At 42.2% G+C, this 22,098-nt stretch overlaps 1 protein-coding gene across 1 annotated transcript in view; it reads left to right on the forward strand.

The window, feature by feature from the left end:
- LOC128442895 (plexin-A1) overlaps positions 1–22,098 on the forward strand; it is a 253,205-nt gene that overhangs the window by 44,707 nt on the left and 186,400 nt on the right. Inside the window, exon 3 of the mRNA XM_053425513.1 lies at positions 17,223–17,405. Coding sequence (XP_053281488.1) covers positions 17,223–17,405 — 183 coding nt within the window. The remainder of the gene's footprint in view (positions 1–17,222; positions 17,406–22,098) is intronic.

Below are 22,098 nucleotides of genomic sequence, written 5' to 3' on the forward strand. Positions count from 1 at the left end.
GGAAACACCTGTTTTTTCTATTTTCACTGCACTTTAATATAGCCTATAAATAGAGTAGTGATTATTAATATAAAAATATTAATGATTAATTGAAAATAGATCGTTAATTCTCCGACGATCGATTAAACCAATTTAATCGAATGCCCATCCCTATTTGTAATAGTCCAAGCGATGGCTGGACTGGAATAATGTAAACAGAACTTGAAGAAACCTGATGGCTCTACTGTTTCGCAGACTTTCTTCCATGTCGTTTCCTTTTTTCTGTCTCTAGAAAATGTAGAAAATATATCGCACAACTGCAGGAGCCCACAGATGGAAAAATTGATTTATCTTCATTTCTAATTCTTGTTGACGTCAGGAGACCCTCAATACTGATTGGCTTTCTGGACACGGCATCACGCTCATTTTGAAACATTTGACCCTAACCCTAACCCTAACTTCCAACAAGCAAAAGTAACAACTTTTTGTCCCTCTAAGCTGCTATGAATTTCAGTCAATAGATTAGTATTACTACAAAAACTCTCTCCTGAACTACTAGGATTTTGAACCCTGATTGAATCATGGTGGGAAATGGACCAGTCTTTGTCAGATTGTTCATTTGCTCATTATCTGTAATGTGTTAGAAAAACTACTGATCCAGTTATGTATGAGTTATTTTTGGGCTTTCACAGGGTGGTAGCTGTAGAAATGTAGCTGTGGCTGTCTTTTTAAGGGATCATCACCTCATGTTGAGGCAAATGTAAGAAAATGTGATGCAGTCAGTGGAAAAAGTTACCCACTTCTCTTGCTACACAGCAAATTCCCACTGTCTGTGTTCAGCAGGAAAAACAATATGCCTTTTTAAATAAATGAGGCACACTCAGCACGTCATTGCTAGAGTTGCTAATTCGATCTACACTTTAAAAGTGTCACAAGTCATGTAAGACAGTAACAACATTACCTCTCGGTCACAAGCCAACCGGTGCTGTGCGAGCTCCATGTGGCCTTGTAGTCTGAAGTGTACTGTATAGGCATGTGATTATGCTAATGAGCGTACAGTTACATGATTGTCCTTTATGACCATCTGCCGTTCTGCCGACGATCGATCAAGGTCGTGTCAGCGGCGCTCGCTCTGGGACGCCTCTGTGATGAATTTATCATCCCCTCGTACAGACATGTTCAATGTTTCCTGACGAGAGCGGTGACAGCTTGTTGCCTCTGCGCTAGTGTCATGTGGAACCTTTCATAGCGGCTCATTTCAGGAGACAAGGTCGGGTCAGTCAGTCCACACTCAGACACTCCTCCCTACCTGGAAACTATCAAGCTTCATCACGCCGCACAGCCCTTGAGGAGATCATTTTATAAAAAGTGCTCCGGAGCTCTGGGAAATTTTTACTATTGTAAGAAATATAAATCTTTCGTGCCAAATTATGATACAGCTCCCGCATTCATATGGCGATAAATTGCAACTGACTACTTCAGGATTATAGTTAATAAAAGGAAGAACTTTATGGTCACAATTCCACACCTGTATTAATGAACTTGAAATCTGTCCAAGTCAAATTATCTTGTTATTGCTTAAGTAGTAAAAGTCATCTACAGAAATTAATTTGTATGTTTCAGTCCTTGAGCGTCTCTGCAATGTCATCCATGCTTTGAGTTCATTATTGACTCTCCACTGGATTGTGTGAAGGAGAAATGGATTTATACAATATGGACAGAAAGATGGACAAAGTCCCAACTGAGGGTCGGTCTCTGTGAGATCTGCTTAACGTCTATGCATTTGTCAAATACAGCTGATTCTGATCCAAGATCAGAGTGCGAGCAGAAACCAGTGCAACACAAATGTGATCAACGTAAGGAAATGAGAATGAAGCTCAGGTGTAGACCATAGCTGGAAATAAAGAGTGAGAATTCAACATCAGCTGGCGGTTAATCCAGGTAAATGTAGATGGGTTTGCAGCCAACGTCAAAATGAAATCAGGTTTCCATTTCCATTGACAAACACCTGGACATTTCCACACATTCCTCTAATCAAGTAAATAACAACTGCCAGCAAACATCTCTCTCCACATTTCCCCATACTGTCTGAGGGCAGCAGGTCAGTTTGAAGAATGTGCTGGACAGATTCATTTGCAGCACCTGATACTCCGGCTCCCTTAATCTGACGCAGGATTTTCCTTTTCAAAAAGAAGCATTGTGCTCAACCAAAGACAAAGAGAAAGTTGTAGGTAAAGGTATTGTTAAAGTCACAGTGTTTTAAGTTGGTGGTTCAAATCTCGTGATTTTTAGTGCATCATATTTATTATGTAAATATTAAAATATTCTCCTTTTTCATCAAAACACTTCCAGAGGTTTTTCTACCAACAAACTTCTTTGTTGTCGGTCAATCTTATTCTGATTGGTTTAGATGGATGCATTATCCAACCAATCCTAGAAGCAGAGACATTGTGGAACATATCCCACATTATTTACACGTGAGGACAGAGGTTTGATGTCCAAATATTTAGTAACTTTTGCAAATCAACAACACAGTGCATATAGGACTTAATGTCAGACCTATTGTAGATACTGAACGTGGATATAATCTGATGGAGCTTGTTTGCATTTGCTTGCACTGTCTTTCTCAGAACCGATGTATGATAACAGAAAAGCTGAGCTGGAAATGCTCAGTAAAATCGACATCCACACTATGATGGGTGTGGCTCACACTGCAGGTCTCTCCCTATGCATCTTTATGTCCACACATTATAGAGAAGGGGCCAGCGTTGGTCTTGTGAGAGTTAAAACTGAGCGGTGGGTGACCTTCGCTGGCTGTGGGCTGCCATCCAGCTCTACAGCTCTGTAAGCAGGCCGACCCAGCACCGCTACGGCTTCAGCATGACTAATGAGACTGATCCAGGCAGAGACGAGAGAGAGGGAGAGGGAGAAAGAGAGATACTATCCTCTACATGTGCGAGTTTAGGACTCACCTTATCTCCTTTTTTCTGCGTCTCTCCTCTCATTGAATGCTCATTTGCGTGTGTGTGTGTGTGTGTGTGTGTGTGTGCGTGCCCACTTCTTATCCTGGCCCGTGAAGAGAGGGGACAAAACAATAGTGGAGGCAAACATAGGAAAATAGGCTGATAATAAGAAATGTGTGTATGTGTGTGTCTGTGTGGGCATGTGAGTCCACATTGTCTACAAAAACACCAGGTGGATGTCAGAAGGAAAACTGCTTGCAATAACATATTGCAAGCAGTCTATTGTTATTGCCTCCTCTCTGTCCCTACCTCTCTGCCCCTTTCACTGTATTTCCTCTCCTTCTCTTGCTCTCTCTCTCTCTCTCCCTTTTTTTCTCAAAGCATTATAGTGCTTATTAATATTTATCAGTGTTGATCACTGCTGGCCAGGATTATAGTCTATTTCTGTGGCATTTTGTATTCTTTCTTCCAGGCGGGTGGTGACTGGTGTGTGTGTGTGTGTGTGTGTGTGTGTGTGTGTGCTTCCCTTTTCTTCATTCACGCTCTTTCTCGCTATTGTATCTTTCGTCTCATTACCGTTAGCTTCTGCCTCAGTGGATGGATCACCCACATTGCATCATGCCTTGGCCCTGCTGGATTGTTCTAATGGCTGCAGTTACATTATGCTCAGTGATATTTCCAAAATATGTGATAAGGAAACGTTATCTGTTAATGAGTTGATGCCTGATAATGTCCGTATGTAGCATGTAATGACCCGGAAAGTGGTTTATCCTTGCTCCTTAAAAAAAACATGTTTAAGTGGTATTGATGGAATATTCCTATAATATTCAGAAAATTGCTTTTCACTTTTGTGGGTATTTAAGTGACAAGGTGGCAGAAGCTGCTTTAAGCAGTCAGGATACCAATTCTAGACCTTGTCATGTATTTGACTTGCAGTTTGAACACTTCTAGTTGGCTGGGATAAGACTAGATCAAACTGTACTGAATGTATACATTAGTGCAAAAGATAAGCAACCACTGTACACAAGTAAATACTTGATTTTAAGATATGGGACCATACAATTATGAAATAAACATACTGTGATTGCTCAAGAGCATTGTAATGATAAGTCCACAACTTCACAGTGTTATAAACATGAATTTAGAAACGTGCATCAATGTGACTTATCTTCGGAGAGCTAAGACCCTTTAAGTGTTTTTAGACCAGTCACTGAATTAGGTTTCAGTAGTGCCTCTGTCAGATCACCATAAAAAAAACACCAATGGATAAAACATTGATAATGTCCAGATGATCCAGTCCAGTTAAGTGTTTTGTACAGGACACATTATTACATTGTGAAAGACACTCCACCATTGTGTCTTCGGACATCCTATAAATGTCCAAATTCACTGTGGTTTGAGCTCTAGTTTGGTCGCCATCAGTTGCTGACAAATAATTAGCCAATCAATTAATATTCAACTTGCTTCAAAAGCATTGTCTGCTGCCTATTGTACCTAAAATAACAATATGATGAGTGTGTTGATATTCAACCTATATAGTAAAAATGTCACTGTAACACCAACACGTGAGTGGAAATAATCCCCTATAGACGTGTTTTAATACAATTGTAACTAATGCACGTTTTAGTCTTTTGCAATTTGCAATTTGCAAATAAATACAGTAATTGTAATGTTTATGAAGAAACTCTCTTAAACAAAGTCCTTTTCTTAAGTGTTGATATTATGTATCCATAAAAACTATGAAAATGGAGTCCAAGTCACTCAGGAGCCAACATGTGATTATGATATTTTCTTCAAGTGGAGCTGGAAACAGATGGTGTTATCTCAGGTTCGAGGTTGAATTTTATTCACTTTATAAGTTTTTACGAGTCAGTGGGAGATTTAATGACTTGTAGAGATGAAGTTTTGTGTGTGCAGTGCTGAGGTGAAGTGCTGTCAAATGCTGTCGGGAGTACAGCCCATTGGGAGAGATCCTTTTTGACGAGGTGCAGTTTTCTTCCTCTTGAGACATTTAGATGCATGACGGTGCAAAATGCTAGATACATACAGAACCTCCAGTCATTCTAATGACTCCAGCTGTAACACTTCCCCATATGTTTTTTGTCTTGTGATATTTTCCGCCTCGGGCTGAATCACACGGGGCCCTTCATGCTGTGAAACCTTCCTAATTTATAGTGAATTCTCAATGGGGAGATTTCTCGCATCCAACTACAGTATGAATGGTTTCTGCGAACAAAATGTATTGCATAGTGGTGCTCTTTGTTAACTCTAGCACATGACAAACAGGATTAATGGCTGCCATAGGCTCATGATGGTGTCAGCTTCTCATGGATTTGTAGAATTATGGAGCTTGCGGCTGCTTAGCCTTAAAGCTGTGTGACCCTTTCCTCTGAAACTCGCCAGTGGTCTGAAAGAGATTTCACATGATGACAAACTACAAACATATCAACAGACATTTTGAAGTTTAAAAGCTTCAGTGTTAGTGTCACAATAATGAACAGTTCTCTATCGGTAGAAAGTCGGTAACTAGTTGTGGATAAGTGGTGCAACGACTCAATAACCTCCAACTTTGCGTTTCTCCTTGATCCTATCATCTCTGATTTCTCAGAAGGATCTGCTCAGAGGGTACTTAACACTCTGAAAGACTCATTCATATCTCTCATGACTGCTTAACTGGGTCAAATATCCAACAACATCTTGACTTTATTCAAACCTGCAACCGGTCAATACAGATCTCCGCAGCACACTCAGACTGCTGACCACGCAGCATCTAATGAAGAGTGTGATTATTTATTTATCTGGTTCATGCTCGGGTTGTATCTGTTTTTGTAGGTTTATGACAGGCATGAATGTATTCATGTGTGTTTCTGTTTATATGTGTTTGATAATTCATATATTTGTGTTTGTGTGTGTGTCTTGTGTGATTCTAAAGCAGTGTGTCTCAGCTGTGCTTGTGTTTTCCTGTTAGCAGTGCAGCGGGCGCTGTGAGATGAGCTCAACCTTAAACATATCTCCTGGCTTCATATTTTTGTATGAATGTTATGAAGATGTGTGCTGCATACACACACACACATTTATGTGATGTCATATGAACATATGAAAGTTACTGCACTAACTGAGCACCTTGTAAATTGAACATATCCTGCATCTAAAATAAAACACCATATTGACATGTTTAAAATAAATAACATTACCCATAGTTATTCGATTTTTCCTGTTATATGGGCGATGTTTTTTTCCAAACAACAAAAACCAAAACCTTTACCACCTAAATGTTAAATTGTGCATAGCATGTCAATGTGTGTTCTGTCATGTGCACAAATGTGTCTAGTTGGACCTGTGCTCCTTCCTTAACTTCCACTTTCCCCTTTACAGTATTTTACAGGCTCTGTTGTTCGGGTGAATCCCTGCAGTGGTCTGTAATAATTGGATTATGGCTGTCAGGAAGGGCTTTAGTTCAGATTACACAGATTGTAGTCCTGCAGTGCTCAGATGGACAGTGGGGCTTTAAGAGCATCATCTGGCTTGTGTTACATAGAAAGCGGATGTTGGCACACTCGCATATGTGATGTTTGCCTACATTTGGTAAATGTAGGCCAAAAGCAGCAGATGTGTCCCCCACGCAAAAGTTTAACAGAATCTATCATCTGCCTGTCTAGACATCTGTTTCTGGAGATTTATGGAGATTTAGATCTCTATTAGGGATGTCCCCCATCAAGTTATTTTAGCCCTGATTCTGATCAAAGAAAACAAAACTGGAAACAGTTTGATCTGAGCATACAGCAGCTGAATAGAAACCTACGGCCCTAAAAAATAACCTTTAATTCCCCTAGATCTGGATTTTGATTTGGGTCCGCACAAATCTTAACAGCATCGATAACAAATCCCTTAATGTGTTGGAATTTTTTTCAGTAAGGTTCACATGAAATAATGAACATGTTGCAAAATGTCCTATCCAGCATTTGTAAAGAACGAGAAAAAAAGAAATGCTTGATCTGCCCCTAATCCAGATCTGCACCAAAGTTGAATGGGTTCTTTCTTGACCAATACCACATCTTTCTACTGAGTTTTTTTGGTAATCTGTAAAGTGGGGTTTGAATAATCCTGCTGAGCGCCCATGACAACAAACTCCTTGGAGGAAGTGATAATGTTATGCAATAATCTTAATATATAATGGGTATAATATAAGATTATCTGGCCCATTGAAATAACAGATTACTTAAAGGGGACATATTATGCCCATTTTACCACAGTTGATATGGTTCCTTGGGGTCTTAATGAAATGTCTGTAACATATTTTGGTCAAAATACCAAAAGGATCATTTAAAACAGCACCTTTTTACCCTGTCTAAAACATCCCTCCTCAGATTGACCTGTTTTGAGTGCCCCTCCCCCCCGGTGAGCCTGGCTGGGAGAGCCCCAGCTCCCCAGCGCAGCCCCGCAGTGGGAGCAGTGGGAGAAGTGGGAGCAGTGGGAGCAGTGGGAGCAGTGGGAGCAGTGGGAGCTTGAGCTGGCGCAGCAGCAGCATCCTTCCACACGCACTACAAAAGTGGAATTTTCATAATATGTCCCCTTTAATGTAGTAGGGAGTAGTCCTCATGATTGAAATAGTGAAAGTTTGGGTTAAATACTTTTAAGTTTAACATTATCTATACATAAAAGATGAAGTGGGAGAGTGTGTGACTCCTGGAAGTGATGATATCCGTTGGAGAAATGATGGTGTTGTTGGCCGACGTGCAGTTGTACAGAGTCTTCTTAGATCTCACTGGCTACATGTGAGGAACTTCTCATGTTCGTTGTAGAAGTTAGGCCTTGACCACAGTAGAATCGTTCTGACTCATCCAACAGGAAAGGTCCAGTTGGTTACATTGCCAATGAATCTGTAATCAACACTTTATTTAGACGTGTGCACCTCACTCTCTGACATGTCACAATGTCTACTGTGAAAAAGTCCTCTGTGACAACTGCCTGTATCTGAACCTGTGTAATGTGCCAGTCCAGGTGTCAGAGAGCTCAGAGTCACTCATGAGGCCACACCATTTTTCACACTCACTCTAATATTGTGACAGCCTGGCGCAAGTGGACCAGACTCTGTTGAGCACAGCAAAGCAAGGCCTGACATTCGAGTGGGAATATTTAGCTTGATACCAATTAATAACTATATATATGTAGACCAGGCCTGATGCTGATTAAGGGTTTCGGCTGGTCTTAAATAGTTTTAAATAAAAAAAATCTGAATTATATGTCTTAAAAATTTGAAAATAACAATGTGAGAATGTGAAGTATTATTAATTGACGTTAAGGGGTTAACCCTAACCCCTAACCCTAACCCAACTAATAAAATGTGAATAATTATAATTCAACATGAATATAAAGTAACATTCCACGATTGTTGATACGTTGAATTCTCCCTTTATATTGAGAAAAGAGTCCACGTTTGATTAAACTGTAAATGCTTGGGACACAAAGATTAAAAACCACATCCACAGCAGGCCGATCGTTAAAATCTGCATCGCTGCTGTCACCAAATGTCTGCTGTGCCAGGAAAGCCAAACCTCAGAGCGGAGCGTTCCATGTGGCGTCAGCTCCGTTGCAGGCCGAGGCGATCTGGGGTAAAGCGAGTGAGCTACTGTCCCACTGTGGCACATTAACCTATATGTCCAGCTGACACCGGAGCACTGGAGCTCAGCCCTTGCTTCCCCCATTCTCTGCCTCTCTCTCCACGGGATTCCTTTTACTTTGTGCATTTTGTTTTTTTCTCCACACCTTCATGAAATTATGACCCAGAAAATGTTCTCATGGGAGCCACGGCTGCCAAAAAAATACAGAAACCGAAACTGGCAGGGATTTTGAACGCCCTCCGCCTTGTTTTTGCACTTAAAGCAACAGGCTCACATTCATGATTCAGCCACCTTGTCTAACCTCTGCAATTAAACTCAATTATCCCAAAAGAGTGTTTCAAGGTGTTTCACAGTATATTGAGTGTGACTAATGGAGGCTCGCTGATGAAGCTTCCCGCATGTGGGGATTATTGTTTTGAACGATGGAGGATGGAACAAGGGAGACAATAAAGGGATAATTGTAGGACCTTATAACAGATCATTTCCTATTTTATTTTATCCCTTACTCTTTCCTTTTTTACTTAAAGAAAGAAAATAGAGAGGAATTGTTTGGGTTACGACTGACACAGACACAAGTGGCTGTTACTTTTTTCACACACCTTCACACCTCAGGGTTGCAGGTCAGTCAGGCCTTTTCAGAATTATGTCACAGCTTCATACATGTGTTTTCAATCAGAGCAGGGGGATGACAAAATAAAGAAAGATGAAGGGGAAGAATGGTAGAAACCAGCAAAAGGAATGGAAGAATAAAAGTAAACCAGATCGGAGTATGGGAAGGGAATGAGCAAAGAACCAGTGTGGAATAAATCTAGCTGCAAAGTAAATGTTGATCTCATGGCATCCCAGCTATTCCTCTGCCGCTGACCTGTGGGGCCCTAGTCTCTCCCGGTCTCTCTTTCGCCTGCAGCTCCTCGTTCCACCAGAGCACATCTCCTCGCTGCCAGCCTCTCCCTCCATCTCTAACTCAATACTCCTCATTTCACCCGAGCCAAAACAACAGATGCTGAAATGTAGAAGGGCCTTGCCCCCACTGGTGAACTCGCAGAAAAGTAAAAACCATTTGGAAAAAATAAATAAAGAATCAGTCTAGTGATGCCCTGCTCTCTATGCAAGAAACAGAACCACACAAAACATAAAATTATTGGCGGTTCTTCCAACACCGTCACATTTCCATGAGGAATGTAATGAAGTTAGTGTCAGTTTCCTCACCGGCTGTCGTTCAAAATAAAGTGGGATCCTTTTGTATTACATCATCAGGACAGCGCCTAGTGATGAAGCTCGTTATTAAAAAAGAAAAAAAATTGAAACAATTTACATATATTGCTCCACAAGGTCAAGCAGTCATGTTCCCCTCTGCATTTACAACCTTCAGCAATAATTGAACAGTCGATTAACCTGCGTACCTTTGTGTAAGCTACTTGAACACAGGATCCAAAAAATGGCTCCACCGCTGTGTCCAAAACTCCACATGGTACTTGAAAGTGACGACAACAAACAGAAATCATTCTTGTTTCAATGCTTTGTCATTCTGTTGTCATGACCACAGGTGGTGTTGTCATTTAACTCCTGTTAAATTCCTCAATATTCAGCATCACTATCAGTGCTACCTTAAATTCTCCTGGGAAATATCAACACAAATGATACTTGCGACAAACTCTCTTTCTTTTCTTGTGCTTATAAAGTTACAATAGTCATGAATAAGTAATACAAGTCAGAACATGTGTGTTTGTGTGTGTGTGAAAGCATGTCCATGTGTGTGCGTGGGTGTGAGATGCAGATGCCTGTAGTTCTGTCTCCATTAGAGCAGAATGTTCTGCCAGATGTCTGCACCAAGTCCACAGTGTGTGCGTGTGGGTGTCTGTGGATATGTTGGAGAGGCTGTACACTTCCCTCTTTCCCAGTACACACACACTCTCTCTCACCCACATGCACACACTTCCACCTTGATCAACAAAGTGTGTGTGTGTGTGTGTGTGTGTTTGTGTCTGTATGTGTGCGCGTGTGTTTGGGTTTAAGCAGGTCAAGGCTTTGAGTGGTCCAGTCTATGGGACAGATGTCTGAGATCCCCACTGCAGCCCCGGTCCCTATAACACACAGACACATACACACAGTCTTTCTCTCTCTTTCATGACAAACAAACACAGATACACCCACATGCACACACACACACACACACATGCACTCATTAATGACCAATTAGAGAGCAGATATTGGCTCGCTGGGGGAATCTAAAGGCCAACCAGTGTTGTTCTCCGCTTGCAACGCCAAGTCACAACAACAACAACCTGGATATCAGCCAGGGGAGTGTGTGTGTGTGTGTGTGTATGTGTGTCTGTGTGTGTGCTGTTGACCTGTTGAAGTTTGGCAATACATTCCCATCTCCTCTCCTTTAAAAAACACAACACACTAACAACACACACTAACCCTCTCTTAATTAAATGCATTTTTTCCACTCTGCAAGTTCTGTTGTTCATTGCATCAGCTGGCAAGGTCTCAGGGGTGCAACTCTCACTTCAACATTATCTTTCTCACATGGGAACGAGGCATGAGCTATGTTTAACATATACATGCGCGCACACGCAGGCCCACTCACACACTCAGAGAAACACACCTTCACTCATTCACCCTGGGATTAGAGCGATGTGTTTATGCCAGTGCTGTATGATGAGATGCTTGAGACATCTGGCTCTCTGGAGACCATGTTGACAACATTTTTCTCTCTCTCTCTCCCCCCCCCTTTCCCTCCCTCTCCCTTCCCCTTTACCTCAGTAACTCTCTCTAGCTGGCCCCTTCTCTCCTTTTCTCCCCACGTGGGATGCAATCTCTCACTGTTTTCTTACATCTCTGCAAATGAGCAAGGATTTGAAAAACAACGTGCTGACAATTGAAGTTGATTAGACAGATGTAGCTGCTTTCATTCCCAATAAACTAAACTGCAGTGAAGTGACAACAGAGAGAGAGAGAGAGAGAGACATACATGGAAAGAGAGATGCACACATACACACATTGTACAGGTCCAATTTTCTATGCATTGTTAAGTACGTTTTTGAGTCTACATATGCACAAGTGTTTTGATTGTGGTAAAATGATCTCAAGTACAATAGATGAAATACATATACAGTGGGATCCCAAGTTTTTGAATCCAAAAAAGGGAAGGTGTTCTCAGGCTGTTGCACAAAGCTGTTTATGTCAAGTTTCATTTGAATGGCTTCAGCTTAAACAAATATTGAATTTTCATACTGAAACAGTCTGAAAGTAGTAATTAGTGCAGACTGAAGCTGTTATCAGATATAAACTGGGTCTGGACATTTTCTGGATATTGTCTCTCACATATGAAGAGCGAAGCAGGAGATTGTTTGGGTCAGACGCGTTCACAACGGCAGTAAATTGTCAAGAGCATCCAGGGGAGAAGTGGCGCCTGAGTAGAGCATGAAGGAGGCAGGACATGATGAATATGTTCCTTTGCGTTTCTTGTTTACAACAGCACATCGACACTCGAATGTAGTCTTTAAAATTTGTCTTCTACGTGCTTGGCACCTCGTTTAATTCTGAGATATTTGTATTGCTCCAGTTTTGTTTTCCTCTCGTGTTAGAAACGTCATCCAAATTATTCTTTCGGGGGCTCACTTGCACATTTTCCGTGTACGTTGCTAGAGTTGTTAAGAGGGCGCTGGCACCACAAGTTCTAAAAAGTGTTTGTAATACGTGGTGTTGGACATTTGCATTCTCATCGACATTTCGGATTGTAGTTTAACGAGGGATGTAGGTAACAGGTTTTCTCCATTGCCACATCTTTTGAAACCACATTCTGCTCAGTGCAGCTCTTATGGGCACACGCTTAATGGAGAATTCATGAATCCAAACTCACTCTCTCTCCTTCTCTCTATCTCTCTCCCTCTCTCTTCCTGGGTTGAGGCTCATTAGTGGCGACAAGAGCACTGTTGACCCTTAGCCTTCCCCCATGTCCCTCCCCTCTATCTCCCTCTTTCTTCCATGGCTTTCTCTCCCCCGTCTCCTCTCCTTTCCCTTGATCTCACTTGCCCCACTCTTTCCCTCATCACCCAGTCATCATTCACCCAGCCAGAGTTTGGCAGTGGCCTACGTGTGTGTGTGTGTGTGTGTGTGTGTGTGTGTGTGTGTGTGTGTGTGTGTGTGTGTGTGTGTGTGTGTGTGTATGTGATGCCAGGGGCCAGCCTGCGTCTGTGTGCAGCAGAGTTCCTCAGCAAGGACAACACAGGGGACTCTGTCCTTGTCCAACCCCCTGGAAATAGAACAAATGTGTGTGTGTGTGTGTGTGTGTGTGTGTGTGTGATGATATGTACAGTGAACTTGGCATGAGCGATATGCATTAATAATAATAACACGGTCAGAGGTGCAGCAGGCCAACAGGGACAAACTATATGGAGCTTATAAAAGCACTAATAAAAGACTACAGCGGGTCACCTTATGTTAGAGGCCCAGTAAAGGATTCTGACACAGATCTACAGCAAAGCCTGTATAATCATAGGTGAAGATACCAAATTCATAAAAATGCAATGAGATACAATCCACATCCAATCCAAAAATAGAATCAGGTTTTTCAGGTAGGAATGCACCCAATGTTTAGATTGCTTTGATTTAGATCAGAGTCATCATATGACACAATTTACAAGGGTTTCCTTCTCCTTCATCTGAGAAAGATAAGTTTGTCAGTAATGGCCTTGGCTGCACATCCTAATGTCAAACCCTCTGTTGGACATGAGATCCAACAGTGCACCTGGATGGACCAATGTGAAATGCGTTTTCAAAGTCATTCTAACTGCATCTGAATGAGATGTTTTCACACTCTAACTTACGCTTACACTCTAAAGCTCAGGTAAATAATCTGGATCCGTCTTGTTTTTCTATTGCTATTTTTTGCACTACTCCAGTGCAGAGAGCGGTGGTCCAGCACTTGTTATTGTTGAACTGTTAAAAAATACTCAAACAACCAGTATAGCTACAATAGTGTTAAAAACCATATAGTTATCAACTATCCATTAACAAGTCAAAAACACATGTATGTACTGCACCAGGATGTCCCTGCTCCCTGCCTCACACACATCAACCACTGGTTGGGCTGATCAGGGATCAGATAAATGCCACAGCAGCTCAGCGTAACAAGGGCATGGTTGTTTGTCCCAAAATCGCTGGGGTCATTTTCTCAGGAGCAACAGGAACACTAGCCAATGACACGTTGGCTGCCACTGTCACAGGGGACCGACCCTGCGAGTGGTTATATCCACTGGCGGTGTCCTGGATTAACTGAGTGACAGCTCAGGACAGGAGACAAGCTTACACATGTGTCAGGAAGAGACGGGGCTTTTACACCTGCTTGACATGTGGGTGCATTTGGTACATCCATGGGGTTTTCGGTCTCAAATACTTTGTGCATTTACACTTGCAACCAGATAAAAGTGTATGAGGCACAGTGTTGTGTCTTTGGGGTCATCGTGTGGACCTGCGTTAAACATGATTGAATAATTATTACATTGGAAATATCAATATACGTATATAATGTCATATATGATCATGATTACCTGTTTTTAGTCATAGACATTAACGTGAGCACACAGGGGTCAGATGTGTGTTTTTAAGGCTTTTCATTCATGTCTGTATCGTCGATTATAATTTTTCCAGCGCCTCCTCATGGAGTCGCTGCAGAGGAGTGACAGAGCAGACTGTAGGAATTACATGTCTACAAGGCACAAAACAGCCAGCAGATGCCAAGTCTGCGTGAAGCCACATTTGTCTGCAGTGAAAACACGTCGCCTGAACGCTCCACTGTGCCTCAATCTGAGCTGTTGACTCTATGGTAATGATGCAAGTCAGGCTAAACATAACAAACCATTAGCATCCTCAGCATGCCGGCGAGGGCGGTGGGAAGATGGCGATCTCACTTCAGCGCGAGCATGACAAACACTGGGAATGCAGATGAGTTTACAAGAGTGAAGCGCCTGCTGTAAATAAATCCAGGCCCAACGATGGTACAGCGAGTCACTAGTATAAACATTTTTTCCACTCGGGCTGTGTTTCTTCAGACCTTTGGTTTGGACAGCAGCCGTTTTTTTGATGCAGCAGAACAATAGTGTTATAGATATTCGGTAGCAATGCTTTGACCCCTAGTCATGTATCTCAACCATCATGTGACCTGTGATCATCATCCCGATAAAGGGAGGAACGAAAGAGGGAAAGAAAGACGGTCTCAGACAGCTGCAGGCATGTGAAAGAAGGAAAAACAGACTAACCCTCTGGGAAGGACATGAGTTCCCACCAGAAATGAAAACGACGAGGGAAAAGTATTAATACAGAGCATTCAGGGGAAAGAGGGAGAACAAGGTTGGGATAGGTGGTAGAAAAAGAAAGAGGGGGAAGTGAGTGAAAGAAATTGATAGAGATCTGGTTCTGGTCTTTATCAGAGGAAACGAAGGGGGGACTATGGCAGGGATACAAGGCCAGGGTTCACACTGTCACTGAGGCATGGCCATCTCTTTCTATACTCTATTCCCTCTTCCTCCCCCCTCTCTCTTTATTCCTGCATTTCTACCCCCCCCCCCCTTTCTCTCCTCTTCCTCATATCTGTCTCAATCTTCTCTGCATCACTCAAATCACTTGCAAACCATTTCCAAAATTTAGAACATGTTTATGTAAATCATGCAAAAGCCAAAGCTGTGTGTGTGTTTGTGTTTGTGTGTGTGTGTGTGTGTGTGTCTCACTGCCTCCCTCACTCCCTTTGACTCACTTTGTGTCTTTGTTCATTCAAGTTTAACTTGCAGTTTTTTCTAGCTGCCTTTGAAAGTCTGGTGAAAGGCAGACAATGTCCGCCACAGGCATTTTGGCAAAATTTACTTAAGCCTGCATAACACACAAATACACACACACACACACACACACACACACGCACAATCAAGCCCCGCACAATAACACAAATGAACATGCCAGCTTTCTCTTGGTCATTACAAGACAAAGTATCTCCATAAAGACTAATCAATCACACCACCCCTACAAAACTGCAAAGCTGTCAAGGGAATGTGTGTGTTTGCATGTGTGTGTGTGTGTGTGTGTGTGTGTGTGTGTGTGTGTGTGTGTGTGTGTGTGTGCATGTGTGTGAATGTGTGTGTGCATGTGCACAATTACAAGTTTACATGTTGCTGTTCGCATGTGTTTAATTTGGTCTATAGGTGAATTCCCTCTGAAGGTTTATGTGATTATTCCTGAGCATCTTTTCTTTTGCATGGTTTTCACTGCCAGTGTCAATTTGCACATTAATAAAATGTTAGAAATGCTAAAAAAAAATGTTAATGCTGGTGTGCACAAGATGGTTTTATTGCTACAACAAAGAGCAACACATTGCGATGGGAAAAAATGGAATCCTGATGTGAAACATGTGGTTTCAACATCTGTTAAGCTTTCCCTCAGATGAATAGTCTTAAAATAGATCAGATCCGTGTCGTTCAAATTAATACATGAAACAAACAACCATCTTTCCACCATATTTTCTACCTTCAATGGACCACCAGCTGCTTTATCTCAGTGAACCACCTGCCTCCTAAAACCATATCAGTGGGGAATGTGTGTGAAATCAGATTATATTTCACTGATTTCTTTCATTTAGGCTAAAGTTTGATTGACACCTGACTAATGCGGATGTGCTATTTGTATCTCAATGTGTGTTCTTCTTAAATCTCCTGTCAGAGGTGGAACTGAAGTTGTGCTTTTTCTAGTCGGCTTTTCATCAGGAGTCCATGCGTGTGTCTTTGTGTTTGTGTGTTTGTGTGTGTGTGTGTGTGTGTGTGTCTGTGTGTTTGTGTGCATGTGTGTGTCACATAGTACTGGTAATACAGATGCTGTCGATTATCTCCCATACACATGTCAGAGTCAGGGGAACCTCCTGATGCGTACATACCTATCACAGGATTTTAATGACATGCCTATTACAGCCCCCCCCCCCCGCATACACACACACACACGGTATGTTCGTAAATCAGACGTGACATATCAGCATATCTGGGTGCCTGTACGAGACACTTTGATTAGGGTATGCTAATCTGACCTATAATTTACTTCCTGTCATTTCTCTGTCATCTGCACCACGGCCCTGCTCCTACGTTCACCCTCCCCCCTCCATGTTTCTTCCGGTTCCCTTTGATTTACTCCCCATATTGGCTCGTCTCTTATTAGAACCTACACTGCCAACGCTGTACACAAAGAAATCGATATTTAAAACATTAACAAACAGCTGTTCATTCATTCGAACCACGCTGAGATGCTAAATTGCTCGGGTTGACATCGTGTCCAATGAAATAATCAAAGGAGGAGAAAACCTCCCATCACAGGAGACTTCAGCGCGTACCGGTGAGATTAGATCACTTTTCAAAAAAGTCCTATAGGAGGGAGTTGAGGGAACTGAAGTTCATTTTCCTAACGACGCCCATCAATTTCACACCATTTCTCACTCATTCTGTAGCGGCTTGGCTTCGCTCCAGCTCCATAAAACGTCTACTAAGTGCTGAGGGGATGGAAAGCCTCCCCCTTATTTAAGAATTAGTGTTATTTTAAAGAAAGAGATTTAAAAGGTGTTAATGCTTGAGTTAATGGCGTTTTCTCTCCTTCTATCCTCCCCCTGCTCTGAACACCCCAGCCTCTGCAGATAGACGATAACTTCTGCGGCCAGGACTTCAACCAGCCTCTAGGGGGCACCACAGCCATCGAGGGGATCCCTCTTTACGTGGACAAGGACGACGGCATGACCTCCGTGGCGGCCTATGACTACCGCGGACACACTGTGGCCTTCACAGGCACTCGCAGCGGACACATGAAGAAGGTAGGTCTCCTGAAGTTTGTGTTTGAAGTCTACACGCAGTTTGAAATCGCTATGGTGGTTGTGATGTGAAAACCTTGGAAGACTTCTTCTGATGTCTCATGGCTGTGTGGCTGGGAAATCTCTTAAAACATTTAACCAAGTTTGGGTCAAAACCTTACTTTTTTTATAAATATATCACGGCTAGAGAGACAATGCTGTTTTGCAGACACACTTTAATAGGATTTTCATCTGAGGTGACTCCAGTGTGTTATTTTTCATTGTGTCTTTTCTGGATTTTGACACCGGAGGTTGCTTATACATTTTGAATGGTGAGAGATATGAATTACAGTGAGTCAGTGATACAGATAGATAAAGTGTGTGTGTGTTTTTTCTTGTACTCTACATTGTGAGGACCATATTGAGCATAGTCCTTGCAGAGTGATGACATTTCGGAGAAATCCTCACTTTTTCAAAGGCTTGTTTAAGGGTTAAGACTTGGTTTGGGGGTTAGTGTCGGAGTTAGGTTTAGGTTAGGGTTATGGTTAGGCTTTTAGTTGTTGTGGTTAAGGTTAGGGCAAGGGGCTGGCCAATACATTATGTCAATGAGTGTTCTCACTAAGATAGAAGTACAAAAATTTGTGTTTGTGTTAGTTTTGCATTGTTGAAAATCATTTTCACTTTGGAAAAATGTTATGTAATATTGTGATGTGTTTTCAAAAGTCTTTGGTTTTGGTGTTGATGACAAATACTTTGTCATCAAAAATATAATTGCATCAGTTGTAAAAGTGTGATGCCATGATATCTTTGCGTGTACGTGTGTGTGTTTATACTGCTTTAAACCTCATTGGATGCGTGTGTGTGTGTGTGAGAGTGATTCTTTTGGGGATGTGTGGAGTGGAGCTCATGCTGCTTGACAATCTGGAGCTGTGTGCATTTTATATTGCTGAGTGTTGTGTGGTGGTCCACTCCCAGGGTCTGTCAAGAGCCAGGGAGGGCTTCTGAGTTGCCTGTAGGTGGGTGTGAAGATGATTTCTTATTTGTCCTCTGAGTACCGTAGCCGATAAGAATCCTAGTAATTTGCATGAGTGTGTGTGTATGTGTGTGTAAGAGTGTGTGTGTGTGCGTGTGTGTGTGTGTATGTATGTGTGGCCTGTGCTTAGTGTTGCAAAGGGTGCGTCAAAATCTAGCAGTAAGCTGTAATAGCAGTAATTTCCCCTCATGTTCAGCATAGCACAGCATGGCGTCCCTTTGTGTGTGTGCCGGTGGGTTTACAGTAGGAGTGTGTGTGTGTGCACCTCGAGTACCCCTGTTGAGTGGACCGCATGGTGCGTGTGCCAATCAGCTTCTCCTTCATCTGAGTTCCCACCGAGCCGCTGTGAGCGTGTTTCTTCTTCTATTTTTTTCCACTTCTTTCCTCAGCAGGGACACGTTGGAGTGTGTCCGTGTTCCAGATACTCCAATAAACAATCACCTGAGGATAAGAATCATAATTTAATTAATACATACATAATTTAAAATAATGAAATAAAAAAGTTAGGTGCATATTTTAATGTCATTGGCATTTAACTTTGAAAAGTTTCCAGAATGTTCTTTGAAGTCCACTAGTTTTTGTAGGTGCTTGTGTCCTTTGTTTCAAAGCCTCTCAATGTGTTTACATTGTACTTTCTGTCACGCTCTATTAAACTAAACTAAAAAGCATCTACATTATTCAGCTTAGTTTAAATATGACACTCAGGATTTAGCGCTGTGTGTCTCTGCTGTCAGGGGAATGTGCTTTCTTACAAGGAATGATGATATGCTCAACACACACACACCCGCACAGAGACACACACGCCTCCTTATAGCGTCCTGTCTCTGGCGTTTTGCTAAGTCGACTGAAACCTAGTCCCCTAGTCCTTGCGCCTGACCCCTGGACTGTCTGTATGTGTGTGTTTGTGCAGACGGATGATTTGTGGGTGTGTTGAGCGTGTGGGGTCAGCAGATCCCGGATGATATCCCGCTCATCGGAATCCCATTTCCCCTCAGCCGGCGAGTCTTCCTGTGCTCGGGGGTGAAGGAAGGTGAGCACAGAGGTGGAGGCTGCCGGTGTCCTCACACAGATCAATGCAGATGCTGCAGCAACATGCAGACGTCTGTGCGTGAGCAGGGAAATGGCGACACAGGGCGACAATTACTATAAATCAGCAGTGACTCACACTGTAGTTACTTTATGAGGCTTTTTTCATTTGTCTGTGCCTGGTTACTCTTTCCCCTAAACCGAGAGTAGATTAGTTTGGTTGTAAATTAAATTTTTTCTCTCCAACTGAATTAGAGAACAAGTGTTAAACGGCTGAACTAGATTAGTACAGAGTAGAACTCAGGACGGAGGAGGACAAGGGGGGTAGAGTTAGGACGAGGAAAAAGAGAGAAAGATGCGGAGGCAGACGGACCGAGATGGTTCCGGGCTGTGTGGTTTTATTGCTTTTCATTGGGAGTTAAACCGTGCTCCTTGGCCTAATGAAATGTAAAGCTGCAGTGTATTGACGTCTACACAGGCGCGCGCTCACACTCATTAGAATTCATACAATGTGAACGTTGCTAAATGCGTGTTCGCCTGCGCGGACATGTCTCGGCTGCTAGACTCCCTGTATCGATTGATCTATGAATATATAATCACTAGTGTAAATCTTAAACCCATCGGCAGTCCATTGAGCAAGTGTTGGCGTCCATATGCTTTGTGAGAGAGAGGGAGCTGTGACGTGCACCAGCGTTAATCCATGCTGCTTGACGTCAACATAATCACAATGCACACAGAATGGATGTCCGAAATCCTTCCAACATTTCCATCCCTGTTGAGTTTGTTGAGTTTCTGAGTTGCATGTTTTATTAGCTCTCCTTGTAGGCTGCTGCAGCTCTCGAATTAAAACTGTTCAACTTATCATTCTGTGTGTAAAGTCTTTTCACGTCTTTTTACGTGGCGCAGTGGACGACATCTGATTAACAACCCTGAGTCAAAATAATGGCTCATTTTGGCCTATGTTAATATACAGTTGTTATCAGAGAGAAGACAATAACAAAATACTGGCACTGCATTCGCGGCGATCTCTGTATCAGACACAACAATTAATCGCTGAATTGATGAGTCTAATTTTATAATGAACTATTTAGTATTAATGATACTGATTAAATAGATTTATCATTTCAGTTAGTACTGCAATAGCAATGTGCCGCCTTGATAAATTAGGAAATTATTCAGCAGATTAGTAGATTATGAAAATAATAGTTAATTGCAAATGAAACCTTTGGCACAGTGAATGTCTTAGAATGGATCGGCAATATGATATGTGGAATGGTTGATAAAAAAGAAGAATTTATCTTGGACCTAAGAGGTGCAGTGGGAAACATTGCCCAAGCAGCAATGTTCTGCTGATACACTCGACCAATCATGACATTTTAGCTTATTTTTACAAATAACTAGCATAAACCAACGAAAACTGCATAACAAAACACTTGCATATATCATTGTGATAAGAACAGAAGCTATTGATGATAATTATTTGTTTGACCTGTACTTTGACTTCTCTACTAATATGGAGGAGGAGGTATATTTAAACTATTGATTAATATGACATGAACAATACTGCAGCAATTGAGACGGTTTGGCGAGAGTAGAAGTTAAAAGTTAAAATGTTGTTGACAGTGCTTAAGGTGCAGACAAGGAGTGGTTGGGGTACTATTAGTACTGTGCTCCGTTTACCAGACACATTCCTAAAAAAAAAAAAAAAACTCCTCAGATCTCGGTGAAAACCTTGAAATCCTTTAATTCCCGTCATGTCGTCGCCTCCTTTGTCTACCTGGGAGAACAAGGCGCTCCTGCCACATCAGGGGAGAAGAAAAGCAACTCCTCGACAGCCTGTGGTATTTCCAGGTTTCAGAAACAAAGACAGACGGAGAGAGAAAGAGAGAGAGGGAAAGAGAGATTTACTCAGAGCGGTAAGAAGGTGTGTGTGTGTGTGTGGCTGGGAAAGGGGGGGTGGTTTCATGTCATTTCATCATTTCCCTGCTAGCAGCAAATCCAATTACTTTACCCATCGTTTCAATCTTGGAAGATAGCCTGAGTGACAGGATTGGAGTACAGCACTACCGAGCTAAGCGTGCCAACAGGTTGATTGACACGACGCTGGCACTTCACTGCCTCGAGACGAGGAGACGAGTGAGACTGGGGACACTCGGGGCTTCTCAGAGCTGCGGAGGTGAAACAGGAGTTCACCTGCTCCTGCCATCTCATTCGCCCCTCCCACTCCTGCTCAGATTATCCAACGCAAGATGTTCAACTTGTTTCACTCAGAGTTTGTCACAGACATGACACTCGGTATATTTCCTCATCCACCTACCCTACCCCTAACCTTTACTGCTGTGTGTATTGTATGATAATCTCCCACCATATTCTAACACTATATAAAGGAAACCTCACTGCCTGTCTAACAGACAGTATATAGCGTGCAGCATTGCAAATATTGCCCTTTAGTAATTGTACTTCACTACATTTAATTTAAAGGAGCGCCACCATCTACATTTCCTTTGAATATCTGGTGGAAGCCCAGAGAGGTCAAATTATCCAGTTACTCACAATCAATGCTTGAAAGTCCAAAAATTAATTGGTCTGGCTAACTGTACGTAAAGTAGATGAACTTGCTCTATTTCAACTAGTCAAGCAGTAAAATATTACATAGTG

The sequence above is a fragment of the Pleuronectes platessa genome, chromosome 6 (assembly GCF_947347685.1).
Source record: "Pleuronectes platessa chromosome 6, fPlePla1.1, whole genome shotgun sequence".
NCBI lineage: Eukaryota > Metazoa > Chordata > Actinopteri > Pleuronectiformes > Pleuronectidae > Pleuronectes > Pleuronectes platessa.